At 41.6% G+C, this 20,293-nt stretch overlaps 2 protein-coding genes across 2 annotated transcripts; both read left to right on the top strand.

The window, feature by feature from the left end:
* The first annotated feature begins 2,590 nt into the window (after window positions 1-2,590).
* On the top strand, window positions 2,591-3,580 carry LOC143741575 (trace amine-associated receptor 13c-like). Its single transcript, XM_077233839.1, has one exon. The coding sequence runs from the start codon at window positions 2,609-2,611 to the stop codon at window positions 3,578-3,580; it is 972 nt and encodes a 323-aa protein (XP_077089954.1). The 5' UTR covers window positions 2,591-2,608.
* A 3,212-nt stretch (window positions 3,581-6,792) lies between these two features.
* Window positions 6,793-19,829, top strand: LOC143742352 (leucine-rich glioma-inactivated protein 1-like). Its single transcript, XM_077235203.1, has 8 exons — window positions 6,793-7,169; window positions 7,318-7,389; window positions 15,406-15,477; window positions 15,643-15,714; window positions 16,244-16,315; window positions 16,417-16,586; window positions 16,664-16,828; window positions 17,718-19,829. Exons 1-8 carry the CDS (start codon window positions 6,994-6,996, stop codon window positions 18,533-18,535), a joined length of 1,617 nt encoding a protein of 538 aa, XP_077091318.1. The 5' UTR covers window positions 6,793-6,993; the 3' UTR covers window positions 18,536-19,829.
* Window positions 19,830-20,293: the final 464 nt, after the last annotated feature.

Here is a 20,293-nt window from a genome sequence, read left to right as displayed (position 1 = left end):
AGCCCGCTACGGCAAGCGCTGTTCCAGAGCCCGCTACGGCAAGCGCTGTTCCAGAGTCGGTCGCCGTGAGCGCGGCACCCAGTACTGTCCCATCACCAACCATGTTCCCCGTCAGAAGTCCCCGGACTGTCTCCTCGTGTGTCCCTGTCTCTACTGCCCCCGGACTCCCGTTTGTTTCCCCCGTCATGGTTCAACCTAGGACTGTTTCTCCGTCTACTCACACCACTCCACCCAAGTCCGTTCGGGTCCCCCGTCCTAAGCCCACACCCTGTAGTTCCAAGATCACCGTCCCGCCCACCCACCCTGGATTCTCGCTCAAATACTCTGTTGTCCCTCCGCCTCCCCTTCCTTGTTTATTTTTTCTGATGTTTCACCCCAACCCGGTCATTGTTCACGCTTGTATGCCCCTGTTATTATTTGTCATGTTTTGTTGGGTCTGGTCTATGTCTCTGTCAGTCTTGTCCCGCGTTTAATGTCTCCTTGGGGAGCGTCTGGTAGCCGCTCTTTAAGGAGGGGGTACTGTCATGATTCTGCCATCAGGTCTGTGAGTTCTAGTATTTTGGCAGGATCATGACAGACCCATGTTCTGTGTGCAAGCACATGGCCTTGTGTTTTGGTCATGTGCTTGTGTTGTCTCGTCTCGTTACCCCGCCCCCTTGTTATCCTGATTCTGTCATTAGTGTTTCACCCGTGTCACCTGTTATGTTTGATTAGTCTTCCTATTTAATCCCCTTGTGTTTGCTGTCTTGTGTCGGTTCATTGTTATACGTTGATCGTGAGTACCCTGTGTACATCTAGTCATTGTTAGCATCTCTTGAAGTCTTGTTTGTTTTCTTGTTCATTTGTTTCCCAGTTTAGTCTAGTCAGTCTGGTATTCTGTGTTCCATCTGTTTTGCCCCCTCGTGGGTTTTGTTTTCCTGTTTTTGTCATTAAACCGTGTCTTATTTTATACTGTCTGCGTTTGGGTTACCTCCACATCTCCCCGTGACACTGGTTTAGTCAAAACAAGACGGTCAAACAGGTACCAAGAATGGCCGGAAAGAGTAGAAGAAACATAAAGTTACATTCATATGCAGAATTACACACATTTAATGTTCACTCACACGACTATAAAGCCATAATACCGGCTACCATGACCTAGGAAAGATCAAATTCATGTTTATACATTTCTTAAGTGGTTATACTTATAGAAAATATATAATTGCAGAGTCTATTCCTCTTTCTTTATCAGAATTCAAGTGGGAGCTGTGATTCCCTTGGAATTCCTTTTGGGGGTCATAAAGTTTTATGACCTAGCAAGAGGGAGAGTTACAGAGGATGATACTGTTAGGTAATCTTTCTTTAGAAATACACTTAAGATTTGAAGTTACAGACCAGTCTCCAATTACATCTATAGAATAAGACAAAACTAATTAGATATGCATGCATACAGGAAGGTGAGATACAATTCTGTGTTATATACATTAAGGACATTCCTATCCTAAGTTGCACACAAAGGACGTTTGTGTGCGGGTATGTGTGGTGTGTGTGTGTGTATCCTTAGGGCATATTGTCCATCCGTGGTGTGCACCACGTGAGGGTTTCGAGAACAACGGGGACCTGTTTCTTGATTGCGCAATGCGTCATAAATGGAGTTAATCAATGACCTGCTGGCAAACATTGGGGCAGCATTTCACATGATTCAAGGTTTTGTGAATTAAACATATATGTGTTCATATTTGTTCAGTAGTGAAAGGAAAACAGGATTCGGTCAGTCGCTACAGCATGGAGTGAAGCCCTGTCCATACTCTCGTCACTGCTGTGGATATGATGAATTTGAATCCTTGTGGGATTAAGGAATATGAAGAGATTATTACTTGGTCAGTCCATTTTCTCTTAATCTAGGGGTCTCCGGTCATGCAAAGTTTAGCCCCGACCCCATATAAACACACCTGCTAATTAAGGTCTTACTAGGCAAATTAGAAACTTCTAGGCAGGTGTGTTGAGGCAAGATGGAGCTAAACTTTGTAGGACAGTGGCCCTCCAGGAGCAGCATTGGACACCCCTGTCTTAATCTAAGCATAGTTTAACCAAAGCTGTCTAAGGAAAGATCATAGTTTATGAGGACAAATTGTGGTCATAAATCAATTTTGACTAAATGAGTTATTCTATGTTGCCTTTGCATAACAGGCTAATAATATTTCAAGGCTCCTTTCTTGAGATTATTTCCAGGGACATACATTGGTGATAGGCCTATACTGGAGATGTGAAAATATCCAGATTCCATCTTTAATTTTTTTTGTATGGATATAATTTTTAGTGGAATTGAAGGCAATGGATTGGACTTATTGCTCTAACAGTAGTGCACTTGTCTGATGTTTGTTACATGGGCAAAATGAAAGAGTAAACTTGCTTTATTAGATTCACTAATCCACTATATTTAATAGATCAGATTGATCGGGTCTATGAATATGTAACTAGTGGGTGGATTTGAGAGATTGTATTGTTGAATGGGATGGTCCCTCTGCTTTCTGTACGTATAAAACTGAGTCGTGTCAGTGACAAGGACCAGGGGGCTAAACTGACAAGCATCCTCACACAGGATCTATCCAACAGGGGAGTGACAAACATGAACAATCAAACAATCCAATACTGCTTTCCAAACAACAATTTTTCTTGTACCAGAAGTATCCGACCTGAAGCAGAGTACATTATTGTGTACATTTTTGTCGCTGTAACATCAGTGTTCACCGTGTTTCTGAACCTTTTGGTGATCATCTCCATCTCGCACTTCAAGCAGCTCCACACTCCCACCAATGTGCTGATCTTCTCTCTGGCAGTGGCTGATCTGATCGCAGGACTGATTCTCATGCCAGTGCAGGGAATGAAACTGATTGAGCCATGCTGGTACTTTGGAGAAATATTTTGCTCAATATTTACTCTTATTCTTTATTTGGTTGTCACAGCATCTCTTGGTAATATGATTATTATTTCTGTGGATCGATACATTACTGTGAATGACCCTTTGCGATATCCAATGAAAGTCAATAATAACAGAGCTATTGTTTCTATTGTTGTAAACTGGTTATTCTCCTTTATATATATTTTTTATCTGTTGTATGAGTTTTTACTGTATCCCGAGAGGAACCACACATGTATTGGAGAATGCATTTTTTCTGTTAAGTCTGAAAATTTAATACTAGATTCCATTGTTTGTTTAGTGGCACCTTGTTGTATAATTATTCCTTTATATGTGAAAATCTGCTTTGTAGCAAAACGGCAAGCTAAGCATTTAAATTCAGTCACAGAAAAGAAGTTCAAATCAGAAAAAAAGGCTGCAAGAACCTTAGGGATTCTAGTACTGGTTTATCTTCTTTGCTGGACACCGTACTACATAGTTACTCTTTCTTTGGGGCAAAATGAAAATTACTCTCTTATAATTGATGTAATGAATTGGATTATATGCATGAATTCCTGCATGAATCCACTTATATATGCAATGTTTTATCAATGGTTTAGAGTGTCAGCAAAATACATTTTGACACTGAAAATATGTGAACCTTCATCAGAATACTTAAATCTGTTCCCAGAAGAGAAATGATCGCTTACACTCTTGCATGAAGCACAAATGTAATTTCCATCTGTCTATGAATGGAATAGTTAGGGTTCTTGTGTTAAGCACTTCCTTATCAAACATTAGATGACACCAGAATCTGCGCAACACCTATGTTTGTGAATAGTTTAAATGTTCTGCCTATTATGCTTGTATATTGAGAACATGTACATGTGTGAGTGACATTTTTGCTCTCTTGAAGGCCTTAAAATTACTAAATCAACTACAACATTATCTTTAAATACAAAGTATTTTTTTTTATAAGAAAACAAGACAATGCTAAATACAATTGTGGGACAAACTATAAAACAGCAGCTGTAAATGAATAATAAGGCCTGTGATATGTTATTTTTCATAATATGTTATTAGGCTGTTCATTTCTCCCAATAATGCCTGTTTATTCACACAAAGTATTTTTATTGAATATGGAGCCCTCTTCCATTTGACTGTCAGGAACTGATGAGGTCAGATTATCTGTAATCGAACAAATGGCATTTTGCAAACTGTCAGTTGTAAGAGATAGGCTATCTCAGTTTTCTTGTGTTTAAAATATGCTGGAATGTATGATGATCAACAAACCACACTTAAACATGGGTCAGAAATAAAGGAATCAACTAAACACTTCATATGGCATCCATTTTCTAACATTCTCATATTGTTAAGCATGTTACATTTTTAAAATTGTAAATTTTTTCTGTTGTAATGGGCTGAAATAAATATGTTCAGATATGTGTTTGTGTGATATGTTTGAGTAAAAACATACAGTGTGAAATTCTTTGCCCTGTGTCTGCATTTCTGGATTTGTCCATGTTGTATATGGTCATACTGTATTTCATAATGGTAGGCAAAGCAAGGCAAGTTTATTTATATATATATATATAGTAAATGTCATGCACAATGGTAATACTGCACTGTTTACATTTGAATTATTAAAGATATTGATTTTTTTAACTTTTACTTTTATTTAAACTACTAATCTTTAAAAAACGTGTTTAAACAATGACAATTAGCACAAAAAGAAAAACATTTAATAATGGTAATGGTGTCACAAAGTGTAAACCAACCCAGATTCATCTCTAATCATAACACCACCTTTAAAAAATCAGATAATTTAATAAATGAATGAATAAATTGAACGAAACCTTTATATAGCTCTTCTAGACATTATTGTACACTCAGAGCATCAGGGGTCTCTCTTCTCAACCTCCACTACATATTTATCTGTAACTGAAGTGCATATTCAACAGTGACCTAAGAGTCTGGACATAAACATCATCATCATCATCATCAAATCAATATTTGTCTTTATCCTTTATCCATCACCGACATGAGCTTTTTGTTTATTTTTCTTCCTCTGGTTTGCTCACTGGAGGAATAAAGGATTAAAGAATTATGGAATAACTTTCTAGTGACTCCCTGATGAACATACTATCTCTAATCTTATCCGACAAAATTAGTACTTTAATATCGCAGTAATGATTAATCAGTAATGACTGATACTATCTGTTGCATTTAAAAATATATATTTATACAACAATACTATATTAGCAGTACCTTCTCTATACAACTGTCCTTTCAATCACATTCTTTTTTTTCTCAAATTTTCTTTCTCTGTTTCTCATCCCGGCCCAAAAAAGCTTGTTTCTGCCATGGAATAAAAAACACAAAAGGCAATTGTGACTTTTTATCTCACAATTCTGTTTTTCATAAATGTGTGATGTAAACATGCAAATGTAAGAAATACAGTCAGAATTGTGAGATATAAACAATTCTCAAAACCCAGAGCAAAACCTATGGCGTTTCTTTAGTCTCAAATCTTGCCCACATAAAAATCAGGCGTGTGCACATGATACGGGCGCGCAACTTTAATGGCTTTATCAGATTATTCCAGAGATTATGCCCATTTCAGTATTTTTGGGATTTTAACACACCTTTGAACATTACAGATGCTTTAACGGGAGCAAAACCACGGGCATGGATGCTGCGTATAAGCTAATCCTGTCATGTTTCTCTATAACAGTGTTCCAAACTAGTTTTTGCGACATTTGAAGTATCGACATAAAATGTATCTATAAATAGTTCATATTTTCCACTGTTAGTTCAAAAATACAAGAAATTTGTTAAAATTATACCCATCAGGTAGAGATGAAACACTCATCCGTAATGCTGTAAAGTAGCCTCACCCAACTAACTTAAAATGTTAAGAAGTCTTAAAAGATGTCATTCTTCAAAAGAGTGGAAGTTTTGATGCATATGCAATTATTTGAACGTGTTTAATTCCATTTAAAACAAAATTCTGTCGGAATCTTAAAGAAAAATGATTGTAACATATCAAAAGCATTATTCTAGCAGTGTTTTTCTATAATCTTGTGATTTTTGATTTGGTCATGTAGTGACGCTCATTGCTGTCTGTGGTGTTCAACGCGTTGGCTGTTAATGTCGGCATGAAACAGAAGTTTCACAGTCTTTTCTTCTCTATTGTGCCGTATATCAGAGTGAAACGCTTCTGGAACAAGAACAAATGTGGGCGGGGCTTCATTGTGTCTGTGGAGAATTGATTGGATTGTTGTGGTTTGCTATTGATCGATCTCATGTGAGTGACAGGATATAGCCCCGCCCACATCATCAGAGAAGAGAAGAGATGCTGCAAGAGGAAGTTATTAAAACAATTATGAGGTGCATGGATCATATAAACACTGCAGCATTCGTTAAAAATAGGATTTTTTACATTTTGATGTCATGGTGACACGTATGTTCTTCTCCGGAGGGCGCATTGAAGCGGAATCCTCCATAGAGCCGCATTCAAATGTCTAATTTCTGCAAGTACAAACATTTGTAGACTAAAACATAAAATAGTTTTTAAATCTACCGATTTAAAGGTGATCACCTGATATACAAATGGAAATCCGCGCTGCAAAGCTCTAGGACATTATTAAATAAAAATATGAAAGAAAAAAACGCGTTAGCCACTGGTCACTGTTACTGGTCCTTTAAGACCAGCGAGGAGAAAAGAAGCAAGAACCACGTGACAACTCAGTAAAGCCTGGATCAATTATTTGAAGTCGCGGACAATTTTTAAAAGACAACAAAATTGAACATACACATCGAAGCACTTTTACAATTCGAGAATAATAGATGCGTAGTATGTCTGGCCAATTTTAGACCACCGTGGATCCACTAAGCCCCGCCCATTCTCTGCTACCGTGATTTCTATGGATTCCATCTGCATGTGCATATAACACTGATCTGGCAAAAAAAAAAAAAAAAAAAATAATAATATTATCGTTATCGTTTGTTACTCCTTTCGTCGGCCTCTTTCCGTTATGACATCGTGGCTCGGCGCAGCGCAATCGTCGGGACTGTTTCGGTGACCATTAAACATTCAGGGCCATATTCGGTTAATGATGTCTTTCAGACGGACTGTGTTCTTCTGCTTGTTGTGTTTGTTGTTGCTCGTGCACGGCAGCAAGAGGAGGCACGCGCGCTGTCCCGCATCATGTACATGCAGTAAAGATAACGCCTTATGTGCCAATACTGGATCAATACCGAGGAGCTTCCCGCCAGATGTCATCTCACTGTAAGCAATCACAACAGTAATAACAATGCGTCAATATTCTTCTTCTTCTTCTTCTTCTTCTTCTTCTTCTTCTTCTTCTTCTTATTATTATTATTATTATTATTATTATGTCGCAACCTGTGATCAGAAATGTGTGTTTCCCCCCCAGATCGTTCGTCAAGTCCGGCTTTTATGAAATCCCTAAAGAGAGTTTCATTCACACACCAGCCCTCCATCTGCTGTAAGACTTCAACATCACTTCATCACACACACACACACACACAGAGAGAGAGAGAGAGAGAGAGAGAGAGAGAGAGAGAGAGAGAGAGAGAGAGAGAGAGAGCATGTTTTCTATCTGATCAGTGCAGTTTGTGTGTATAATGCTAATAGTGTTCATAATACTTTATGACAAGGGTTTAAAACTGGGAAAGTGGTGAAGTCTAAAGAGAAACAGTGTAAAATAGTGTAAAAATAAATAAAATAATAAAAATTAGATTAAACTAAATAAATAAATTGAATAAAATAAATAAAACATTGTCTAAAATAAATATGTTGATTTTAAGAAAAAAAAACTAAAACATCTACATAAATAATACATCTATTTCTACTTTACGGCACAGTAGAAAAAAACTTAATAGAAAAAAACGTTATATAGTTACACTATAATATACATTTTCAAAGTATAAATTTGTATAAATACTTTGTAACCTTAAAGGTGAGGTATGTAAGATTTTTAATTTTAAAATCGAGCGGCAACCTTCCAGTCTCTCTCGTGAAGCCAATACGGAAGTGACTTAAACTGCAATTTATCGACTGGCCACTAGAGACAGGCTCCAAAAGGGTGTCAATTCCATGTATCCCCCATGTTAAAATGCCCAACTTTACAACAGAAAAAAAAAAACATGTTTACAGCCTGGTACAAAAATTGGTTTTGGTCTATATAGTTAATTTTGCGCTTCATTACAACTGTGAGGCGGTTGTATTTTTTACTCATTCGTTGAAATTACATTAAGCCTTAAAGTTCTGCATAATTAAGGGCGTGGCCACAGGTGGATTGCCACTGCTGTCACTACTAGCCGCTTGTCTGCTGTTAGCGTCACGTCACCTCAGCTAATTCCAGCCGCTGAACTTGGCATATCTGCAATGGTTGTGCTTTTTTCGGGATTATTTCATTAATACACGAATTATACTTTCGCCCACGCCTTCGGATTTCGTCGTTGTCAAGTATCCAGAGAACGTCCTCGGGTTAGGACTTTTTCCCTGGGAAAGGGAACGAGAACTGCGTCGAATGACACTTCGGGAGAACGCCCTTAGCGCAACGCATCTGAAGTATGAATGAAACTTATCCAATCCTGATTGTTGTTCCGTCATGAAGTAACGTGACGGCATACACGGAAGCTACAAAGGCACGCCGGCACACAACAGAGTTAGCTTCTGCGATGAAGCAAGTCGCTCCCAGGCAGGGGAAGGCGTTGTGAAGGGACGCAGTTCTCGTTCCCTTTCTCAGGGAACAAGGGTTACAGTGTTAACCCGAGGACGTTCCCTTTTGAGGGAGCTCGAACTGCGTCGAATGACACTTTGGGGGAACGAGTACCCACTATGCCACAACGCGCCCTGTCTGTCCTAGTGTGAAGCTGCTCACAGGCACACCTAGGACGAGAGCACAAGAGTGCCAGGTGTTGACGGAATGTCCAGGTTATAGAACCTAATAAAGGTATAAGGGGTGGTCCATCCAGCTGCATCGCAGACTTCCTGGATCGGGGCCCCCGCGAGAAGGGCTCTAGAGGACGCCATGCCTCTGGTCGAATGAGCCCTCACGGCAAAAGGTGAAGGCAAATTGCGCACCTGGTAAGCCGTGGATATCGCTTGGACAATCCAGTTGCTGATGGTCTGCTTGGAAGCGGGAAGCCCCTTCTTGGGTGACCCGAAACACACCAGCAACTGGTCCGACTTCCGCCATGAAGAGGACTTCTGAATATATTATTTCAGCGCCTCTGACAGGGCAGAGCAGATGAAGTCTCTCCTCATGCGCAGTCACGTGAGGTGGAGGATGAAAAGCCTGAAGAACGGCTGGCCTTGCCACATTAGATGGCACCTTAGGCAAATAGCCCTGCCTGGGATGTAAGATGGCTTTAATGTCGCCTGGAGCAAACCCTAGGCACCCATGTAGAGAGCGCCTGGAGATCTCCTACCCTCCTCAGAGAAGTAATGGACAACAGAAAAACCACCTTAAGGGAAAGGTTTTTGGCCTTAGCCGACTCCAGTGGTTCGAAGGGGGCCTCGGCCAATCCTTCGAGAACCACCGCCAGGTCACATGTGGGAACCCTGGCACGAGCCGCAGGCCTCATCCTCCAAGCCCCACGGAGGAAATGTACGACCAACTGCTGTCTCCCCAGAGGCCCATCACCCAGAGGAGCGCGGAAAGCCATAATGGCAGCCACGTACACCTTGAGTGTGGACGGGGTAAGACCAGCTGAAAAGCGATCTTGGAGGAACTCCAGAACTGAAGCCACTGGGCAGTTAACTGGATCCACCTCACACTCTCTAAACCAATTGGTAAAGACATTCCACTTTAAGCCGTACAATTTCCTCGTGGAGGGAGCTCTAGAGCTGAGTATGGTCTCCACTACTCCAGCTGATAGGCCGGCCTCTAGGTACTGTGCCCCCTCAGGGGCCAGACCCACAGTTTCCATAGCTCGGGCCGAGGGTGAAATATTGAGCCCTCTGCCTGTGTCAGCAGGTTCCTCCTGAGGGGAATCTCTCATGGAGGGCCGTCTAGGAGCGATATAATGCCTGAGAACCATACTTGAGCAGTAGACTGATCCCGTCGTGACGGACCCTCTCTAGAACTCCCGGGAGCAGAGCGATTGGGGGAAATGCATACAGACGCAGCCTCGACCAGGCTGGATGAGAGAGGGAGAACCACAGTGGACAGTGGGTCGTCTCTCGAGACGCGAATAGGTCCACTTCCACTGGGCCGGACCGCTGAGATATTGACTCCACCACCTGGGGATGGAGTCTCCAATCCCCCTGGCCTCAGCACCTGTCTCGACAGGATGTCTGCTCCCTGATTTTGACTCCCTGGGATGTATGTTCTTCTTAGAGATAACAGTTTCCCCTGGGACCACAGGAGGAAATGTTGCGCCAGTCTGCATAGAGGGCGAGACCTCAGACCCCCCTGATGGTTTATATAGGTCACTACCGACATATTGTCTGACCTCACAAGGACATGATGACCCTTGATGTCCAGCAGGAAGCTCCTCAGAGCTCGGAACACCGCCAACATCTCCAGGCAGTTTATGTGCCAGGAGGAATGATGGTCCTGCCATAGGCCTGTCATAAAGCAGCTGTCCATGACCGCGCCCCAGCCCTTGAGGGAGGCGTCTGTCAAAACGTTTTTTCGGCGACATGACGCTCCCAATACTGGACCTTGGGACAGAAACCAAGCTTTTTTCCACATAGATAGGAAACGAAGGCATCTGCGCGTAACCCTGATCATGTGGAACGGGTTCCCCCTCGGGGAGAACCCCTTGGTTTTCAACCACCACTGGAGGGCCCTCATGTGCAGCAGGCCGAATGAGCCCTAATGGTGCAGCCATGAGCCCTAACACTCTCTGAAAATGTTTCACAGTGATGGCTTGGCCTAGCTTTACCCTGGACACTGTGGCCAGAATGGACTCGATTCGTGCAGGAGACAATCGTGCCCGCATCGTGACCGAGTCCCACACCACTCCCAGGAACTGGTTCTCTGGGCTGGTGTCAACACGCTCTTTATCGTGTTGAGTCTCAACCCCAGGCTTTGAATGTGGGCTAGGATGACATCTCGATGCCGAACCGCCAGCTCTTGTGACTGGGCCAGAATCAGCCAGTCGTCGATATAATTGAGCTGCATCCATACATTTGGTAAATGTGCAAGGGAAGAGAGCTAGGCCGAACGGAAGAACCTGATATTGGCACGCTTCGCCCCCGAAAGCGAACCTCAGGAACTTCCTGTGAGATGGAAGGATGGATATGTGGAAGTATGCGTCCTTTAGATCTATCGTGACAAACCAATCCTCGGATTGAATTTGACTCACGATGATGGGAATAGTGAGCATCTTGAACCTGAATCTCCTCAGAGAACGATTCAGGTGCCTGATATCTATTATTGGACGCAACCCCCTCCTTCTTGGGAACTATAAAGTAGCGGTCTGGTGGAGGAATACGCTCTATAGCCTCCTTTACCAGCAGGAAGTTTACTTCTTGTTCCAATACCCAACCCTGCACTGGGTCGACTACAGTCCAGACCACCCCTTGAACCTTGGTGGGCGGAAACCGAACTGCAACCTGTACCCCTTTTGAATGGTGCACAGGGCCCAGGGAGAAATATTTGTGAGATTTTTCCATGCATCTAAATATTTTACCAAAGGAACCAGGCTCTCCAGCCTTGCTTCGGGTATCAATCGGGATTCGTTCTCGGGCCCCTGAAGCGGATCTCCAGTAGGGTTCGACCGAAAACGATTCTCGATGGGCGGACGCGATTGCTGCCTGGCCGCAAGCCTGTGGGGCAGACAGAGCAGCATGCGTTCGCTGGAAACCGATGTGTCCCGAAGCGTACTTAACGGCGGGATACAGACATCGACTTCCTGAGGGCTCTTTCGGTTTCGTTCTCGACACCCTGAAGCGGAGGACCGGCAGGGAATAATTCGAAAACCGTTTCCGATGGGCGAACACGAGCACTGCCTGGTCGCAAGCCCTTAGGGCGGTCACTGCAGGACATTCGCTGAAAACCGATGTGTCCCGAAGCGCTCTTGACGGTGGATACAAACATCGATTTCCTAAGGGCTCCACGGAGGAGCAATTCTCGCTCGTCCCTCCACGGGCGGGAATAGCCGTGCTTTTTTTTGTCTCGTTTTCGATACCCTGAAGCGGAGGACCGGCAGGGAAAAATCGAAAAACGTTTTTTGATGTGCAGAAGGAACACTGCATGGCCGCAAGCCTGTGGGGCAGACAGAGCAGCGTGTGTTCGCTGCTCATCATTTTAATTCCTCAGAATTAAATGCAGCCATAATTACCAGACAATACTGTTTTGTGTTATACGGTCTCGTAATCTACACGCTGCCTCGGCAAGCGCGAGATTCGAGTCGTTACAATATATTTGGCTTTCATCCCTCAAGAAGAAAGTTATCAGTTGCGAGGCTGAAACATCCGACAGCCCACAGATATATGCGTCAAGATATTTCTCAATGAAGAACTACCAGCACCCTCAGGAGCTGACTGTGAATGCCTCGTCCCCAAACAGTATTATTTCACAGATCGCGTGTGTCCCTTTCATTGCTGACCCGAACTCTACGTGCTGCCTCGGCAAACGCGAGATTCGAGTCGGTCACAATATATTTGGTTTTCATCTCTCGAGAAGAAAATCAACAGGCGCGAGGCTGAAACACCCGAAAACGCACGGCTGTGCGCTTCGAGATATTTCTCAATGAACACAGCCAGCACCCTCAGGAGCTGACTGTTCATGCCTCGCACACACACAGAATCTTTATTGCAAAGTAGACCCGTAATCTACGCGCTGCCTCGGCAAACGCGAGATCCGAGCCACTAGATTCTGTATTGCAATGTACAACCTTTTATCTACGCGCTGCCTCGACAACACGAGATCAAGTCACAGAATCTTTATTGCAGAGTAGACCCGTAATCAACGCGCTGCCTCGGCAAACGCGAGATCCGAGCCACTATAGATTCTATATTGCAATTTCTTTTTTCTTGTAGACCCTTATTTAGGACAATTCTTATGGGACAAACAACACCGAATAGGACAGACAGTTTGACACAGAGCGCTTGCTGAAGAGCAAAAAGCTAACTCTGTTGTGTGCCGGCGTGCCTTTGTAGCTTCCGTGTATGCCATCACATGTTACGTCATGACGCAACACCAATCAGGATTGGATTAGTTTCATTCATACTTCAGATGCGTTACGCTAAGGGCGTTCCCCCAAAGTGTCATTCGACGCAGTTCGAGTTTCCTCGAAAGGGAACAACCAGCGCTGTTTTTCAGTGGTTTTCCTCCATGAACATGCACTCATGGATGTCTGACAATTGCATTGCTTTTTTGGAGTTTTCGGATTATTTAAAAACGTCTATAGATATAGAGGCTAAACTCGTTCTGGGGTACCCTTGCTCTCACGGAACAGATTAGAATATGCATATTTAAATTTTCAGTGATGGCTTGGCCTAGCCTTACCCTGGACACTGTGGCCAGAATGGACTCGATTCGTGCAGGAGACAATCGTGCCCGCATCGTGACCGAGTCCCACACCACTCCCAGGAACGTGGTTCTCTGGGCTGGTGTCAACACGCTCTTTATCGTGTTGAGTCTCAACCCCAGGTTTTGAATGTGGGCGAGGACGACATCTCGATGCCGAACCGCCAGCTCTTGTGACTGGGCCAGAATCAGCCAGTCGTCGATATAATTGAGCTAGGCCGAACGGAAGAACCGGATATTGGCACGCTTCGCCCCCGAAAGCGAACCTCAGGAACTTCCTGTGAGATGGAAGGATGGATATGTGGAAGTATGCGTCCTTTAGATCTATCGTGACAAACCAATCCTCGGATTGAATTTGACTCACGATGATGGGAATAGTGAGCATCTTGAACCTGAATCTCCTCAGAGAACGATACAGGTGCCTGAGTTCTATTATTGGACGCAAACCCCTCCTTCTTGGGAACTATAAAGTTGCGGTCTGGTGGAGGAATACGCTCTATAGCCTCCTTTACCAGCAGGAAGTTTACTTCTTGTTCCAATACCCGACCCTGCACTGGGTTGACTACAGTCCAGACCACCCCTTGAACCTTGGTGGGCGGAAACCGAACTGCAGCCTGTACCCCTTTTGAATGGTGCACAGGGCCCAGGGAGAAATATTTGTGAGATTTTTCCATGCATCTAAATATTTTACCAAAGGAACCAGGCTCTCGAGCCTTGCTTCGGGTATCAATCGGGATTCGTTCTCGGGCCCCTGAAGCGGATCTCCAGCAGGGTTCAACCGAAAACGATTCTCGATGGGCGGACGCGATTGCTGCCTGGCCGCAAGCCTGTGGGGCAGACAGAGCAGCGTGCGTTCGCTGGAAACCGATGTGTCCCGAAGCGTACTTAACGGCGGTATACAGATCGACTTCCTGAGGGCTCTTTCGGTTTCGTTCTCGACACCCTGAAGCGGAGGACCGGCAGGGAATAATTCGAAAACCGTTTCCGATGGGCGAACACGAGCACTGCCTGGCCGCAAGCCCTTAGGGCGGACACTGCAGGACATTCGCTGAAAACCGATGTGTCCCGAAGCGCTCTTGACGCTGGATACAAACATCGATTTCCCTGAGGGCTCCGCGGAGGAGCAATTCTCGCTCGTCCCTCCAGGGGCGGGAATAGCCGTGCTATTTTTGTCTCGTTTTTGATACCCTGAAGCGGAGGACCGGCATGGAAAAATCGAAAAACGTTTTTTGATGTGCAGAAGGAACACTGCATGGGGCATGCAGCCATAAACACTGTATAAGTGAAACACGGTCTGAATGGTAGGCTAATTAAAATATCTAACTTCCTTAAAGTTAGAGTAAGTTTAGCATTAAATAGACACAGGTGATCATCATTAATTATAATCACCTTGATTATGCACACATAAGGGATCATGTGACAGATACGTGACAAATACAAAGCACGTGACCATACAATTTAAAAAAAAAAAAAAAAAAAAAAATATTATTGTGTATATGTGTTTATGTATATGTGTTTTTTTTTATTATTTTTTTTATTTTTTTATTTTTTAGTTTGGGGTGTGGCTACTGAAGCAGCCTGAGAGTTTGGAGCTTGGCTACTTTAGCAAGCAGGGAATTTGGGGCGTGATTTTGATATTTTTGGGAAAGAAAATCAGCTTTGTTTTCATTACAAAACTTGCATGACAAAATCCGTTGCATTTAGACCGTCAGAGATTTAGCAGGTCATAAACACGTTAAAGTGGCGACATTGTGATGCTACGCGCTGCAATGGACGCTTCAATAACACACAGCATCATCATACACCCGTTCAGAAAGACAAATGTACCCTTTTTGGGAAATTACATACTTCACTTTTAATATGATCAACATGGTTAATTAACATAGTACTTTAACATTAGCCTAATCCCATACTTTCAGATGAACCTAATGCAGATTTTATGAATGAAATCACATACACATAAAGACAAATACCCTTTACTGTCCTGTATTCACCCTATATTATCTCTCCTAGTCTTTTCACAGCCAATGTCTTTGAATCTATAAATGAAGATGCGTTTCTTGGCCTTCCTCATCTGGAGTATCTGTAAGTGTCTCACAGAGCGTGATTATATGAGTAGTCAGCACTGCATGAAGACATACAATGTCAGAAAAACAGCTTATCTGATGATTCATTTGTTTCATTGTGTATAATGACTTGTTTTGAATGCTTAAATGTTGTACATCACGTTAATGTTTGTTTTTCTTATAGGTTCATTGAAAATAACCAAATCAAGTCCATATCGCCTTTCGCCTTCAGAGGACTCAAGTCCTTAATACACTTGTGAGCATTTCTGCATATTACGACTGAAATGATGTTGATCATTTATCTATTCATCCACCTTAAAACATTGCCATCATAATTAGAATGTAAAAAATTAAATTTTAAAATATATTTTAAAAAAATTATTACAATGTACAAAGTGTCTGCTGTAGAAGCTTGTTTCCTCACTGGAATAAAAAATATCTGAATGTTTGTCTCACAATTGTGAGTTTATGTCTCACAAGTTTGTATGTCACCATTAATTCTGAGAAAACCAGACAGAATTGTGAATTACTAAGTCAGAATTGTGAGATAAAAAGTTGCAATAACCTTTTTTATTTTTTAGTCCTTGGCAGAAACCAGCTTCCATAGTCTGCATTTGTAATTGTCTGCATTTTATTAGTTAATTATTCATGTTATTTTTGTGATGTTTGAAACAGTCAGCAAACCAGGTTTTATTCTTTAAAAAACCTTTGCACACAATAAAAATTAGTCCATTTCTCTTTACTGATGTAAACTACCGTTTGGTTTTTGACTAATGTTACTGCAGAAGTCTGGCGTACAATCAATTGGAGACGCTACCGAAAGATCTTTTCAAAGGGATGGAAGCTTTGACTAAAGTGTATGTATGCGAGTGTGCAATGTTTTAGCAATGTGATATCATTTGAATAACTGTCAATGATATACAAACTTCTAGACTGAAACTTTTATTCATTTGTCCAGGGACCTGAGAGGAAATCTTTTCAGCTGCGACTGTAAGCTAAAGTGGTTAGTCGACTGGATGTTTCACACAAATGCAACTGTGGATGAGATCTATTGCAGTGGCCCTGAATCTTACCAGGACAGGAAAATCAATGACCTTGTGGCGCAGTCATTCGATTGCATAACAACAGGTCGGTCGTATTCATTACAGACCACTTTGTGTTACTTGACATCAAAAGAGCTTAACATTTGTCTGTTTGTTCTACAGATTTTCCGCTGTTGAAGTCTCTCGAATTTCAGTCCATTTCAGTCGAAGCTTTTGCATTTGGTGGCGACCAGTTTGTCGTATTCGCCCAGCCGTTCATTGGCAGGTGTAATTTCATGGAATGGGATCATGTGCAAATGGAGTTCCGAAACTTCGATAACATCACAAGTAAGCAAATAGTGGTGGAAATGTTGCAAGGAGTTAATGTCTAACTTTACACATAATATTAATGATAATAATACACACAATAAATTGGAAATAAAAATTCTACACACCCTTTTAAAAACAGTTGTTTTTTGTGATGGAAAAAGTGAAGGAAAAATAGTGAAATGTGTGTGGGAACCTGAAGAGGGTCGTGCACAGGAGATGCCCTCACTAGTTACAGATCTGGAACGTTTTTGCAAAGAAGAGTGTGAAAATATTCCCAAGTCAAGATGTAGCAAGCTGATAGACTCTTATCCAAATAGACTGTAATAAAAAAATCAAAGGGTGCCTTAGGGGGGGTGAACAATTATGCAGTTTTTTATTATTTTTTTTTTTTTCAGTTAAATGTGTAATTTTATAACATTCCATTGGTTGTAATTTTTACATTAAACAGGAAAAAGTTTTATATTTTTTGGATGAAAAATGATAACTAACTGTTTCTCAAGCCTTTGTTTCGTACAGCTTTAACCCTGTAAAGCCTGACAAATGACACATTTTAACACGTTTTTCTAAAATTAAAATTATATATATATATGGATAATCAAGTGAACCGAAGCTGCTTCAGTCCAGTATGTGTTCATCTTGAAATAATGTTAGCAATGTACAAGTTATTCTTGCATTTATTTTATAAAAATCAGTAAAGATTTTACAGCAGAAAGACACGTGAACGTTTGTACAATTATACTAAAAGACCTTTTACTTGCTAAAAAAAGTCTAAACTGTCAGTCAGATGACAGAAGGTAGTAGATTGTGTGTGACATGTTTATTAGATCATGTTGAACATTTAGAGGCCTTTAATTATTAAATATGATACAGTAGGGTTAAACGACTCTTCAAATCTGTCCTGCCGTAGGTACTTCATCTGTCATCTGCAAACCTCTAATCATTGACAGCCAACTCTTCATCATAGTAGCACAACTGTTCGGCGGCTCACACATCTTCAAGAGGGACGTCTCCGCAAACAAATTCATAAAAATCCAAGACATCGACATTCTGAAAATACGAAAGCCAAATGACGTGGAAATCTTCCACGTCGACGGAGAGTCTTTCTTCATCATTGCCGATAGCTCCAAAGCCGGCTCCACGACTATTTATAAATGGAACGGCAATGGCTTCTACTCCCATCAGTCCCTGCACCCCTGGCACCGCGACACAGACGTGGAGTATCTAGACATTTCGGGGAAACCTCATTTGATCTTGTCCAGCAGTTCTCAAAGGCCGGTTATTTACCAATGGAGCAAAAGCAACAAGCAGTTCGAGCGGCGTACCGATATCCCAGAGATGGAGGACGTGTATGCCGTCAAACACTTCGCTGTGAAGAGCGAGCTCTACATATGTCTGACCCGCTTCATCGGCGACTCCAAGGTGATGAAGTGGGATGGCAGCATGTTCAGTGAGATCCAGACCATGGCCTCTCGTGGCTCCATGGTCTTCCAGCCGTTCTCCATAGCCAACTGGCAGTACGCCATCCTGGGCAGCGACTACGCCTTTACTCGCGTCTATCGCTGGGACGCAAAGAAGAGACAGTTCATCCACTTCCAGGAGATGAACATTCAAGCGCCCAGGGCTTTTTCTCTGGTGTTTATTGACAACAGGGAATTCCTTCTTGGCTCTAGTTTTAAGGGGCAAACACGGATTTATGAACATTTGGTCCTTGACTTGAGCAGCTGATTTGCTTGATCGGGACAGTTGAGGATGATAAGTGTCTCAATGAATCTCACGAACACGTCCAGGTCATATTTAACTCTAAAATCTGAAGAAAGAAAGACATTTTTTGTTTTGTTTTTTAAATAAATAAAGCTAGTTTTAAAGTCACCATGAAATCAAAATTGACCATTCTTGTTTTTATGGAAAAATTGCAATGTTTATTATTAAATGATTTAACGGTGCACATCATTATTGTTTTAATAATCTTGAATCAGAATAGCTTCCTCTTGCAGCATCTCTTCTCTGATGATGTGGGCGGGGCTATAACCTGTCACTCACATGAGATCAGCCAATAGCAAACCACAACCATCCAATCAATTCCCCACAGACACAATCAAGCCCCGCCCACATTTGTTCTTGTTCCAGAAGCGTTTCATTCGAATATTCGTCACAATGGAGAAGAGACTAGCGCAAGTTCAGTTTCATGCTGATTTTTTTGCCTTGTATTCTTATTTTTGTGATTTAACCTATTTAAACCCCTCAATTCTCCATCCCATAATGTAGTCTTTTTACTGTAATACAGTAAAAAATTGCTTAACTGTCATGAAAGTATGTCACCATGCATACAAATCTTAATGGTTCAAAAATAGACTTAATTTTCTTTATGCAAAACACAATTTCTTATATTTTCTTACTTTTGTTTTTGGGGTGAAATATAAACGGGATATTTTCATCCGATTCACAGCATGAAGATTATTCGCAGATGACTTGCATGATGGTGCCTTAATTAGGTACCGCAATTGAAATTATTCATGTTTTTTTTTGTGTGTTTTTGTTTTATAAATGATCTTCTCAGTGCACTCATTCATTTCTGTTGTATTTTTACATTGTAACTGATGTACTTTCATTGAACTACTTGCTATTCTATGTGACTATTGCTATTTATTAATGTGTCTATCTCAACTTGTTTACTTCTCTTTTAACTTGTAAACAATGTTTTTTATGTGGCAGCTGGGTGAAATATTTAATATGCAGAATGGGAGTTTGAAATATACATTGACAGTTCGACCTCTGGAGTTGTGTGTCATGTGACTATTGTTTTTTAGCATTTGCCTGTTTGTTTGAACTGTATTAACTACTAACAGATGAGCAATGTCAGTACTTTTTTTTCAACAAGATACTATTTGTTGAGATGACGAGATTCTATATCACCAAATGATGAAACTGTGATGTTCTACTGGATAAGTTTGTGCATGCAGTTTCATTCCTACATTTTTGGAGACTGATACTAACTTTAAATAAAACTTTGTGATTTTGAGTACGAGTTTAAAAGACTTTAAACACATTCAAAAACATCGGGCAATAACAGTACAAGTAAAACTAAATAAAGTATATATGTCATAATAAATATGTGTCCAAAGTGACTCAAACATTTTTAAAGCTTTATATATTGAGTGAGTCCAAATCTTATTATGACATATTATATGTATATCTTTATAGTGTACTCTGTATATCATTTATACCAAAAGCTTAACATGTAAGAGATAATCCATGGCCAGCTGTGTATTAAACGATTTTGGAGGCAAAGAACCACCCAACGCGAAGCAGAGTGCATTAAACCTTTAATACACAGCTAGCCGTGGATTATCACACTTATACAGTGCTTATTTGCCCGCATTGACAAGTTGAAGCTGTTATGGATGTTTTTAGCGCAATATTTGACCGAAAGGATAAAAATAAGGGCTATTTTCATCAGTTACAGCTCGTAAGATCCAGCATTCT

The sequence above is a fragment of the Siphateles boraxobius genome, unplaced genomic scaffold (genome assembly GCF_051911475.1).
Source record: "Siphateles boraxobius isolate OS27281-9 unplaced genomic scaffold, OSU_SipBor_1 19, whole genome shotgun sequence".
In the NCBI taxonomy this organism is placed as follows: domain Eukaryota; kingdom Metazoa; phylum Chordata; class Actinopteri; order Cypriniformes; family Leuciscidae; genus Siphateles; species Siphateles boraxobius.
This window is presented reverse-complemented; position numbering and strand designations above follow the sequence as displayed.

Coding starts and splice junctions, on each gene's coding strand:
- LOC143741575 (XM_077233839.1), top strand. CDS start 2,609: ATGAACAATCAAACAATCCAATACTGCTTTCCAAACAACAATTTTTCT.
- LOC143742352 (XM_077235203.1), top strand. CDS start 6,994: ATGATGTCTTTCAGACGGACTGTGTTCTTCTGCTTGTTGTGTTTGTTG. Junction 16,316..16,416: donor ATGGAAGCTTTGACTAAAGT/GTATGTATGCGA, acceptor TCATTTGTCCAG/GGACCTGAGAGGAAATCTTT. Junction 16,829..17,717: donor AAACTTCGATAACATCACAA/GTAAGCAAATAG, acceptor GTCCTGCCGTAG/GTACTTCATCTGTCATCTGC.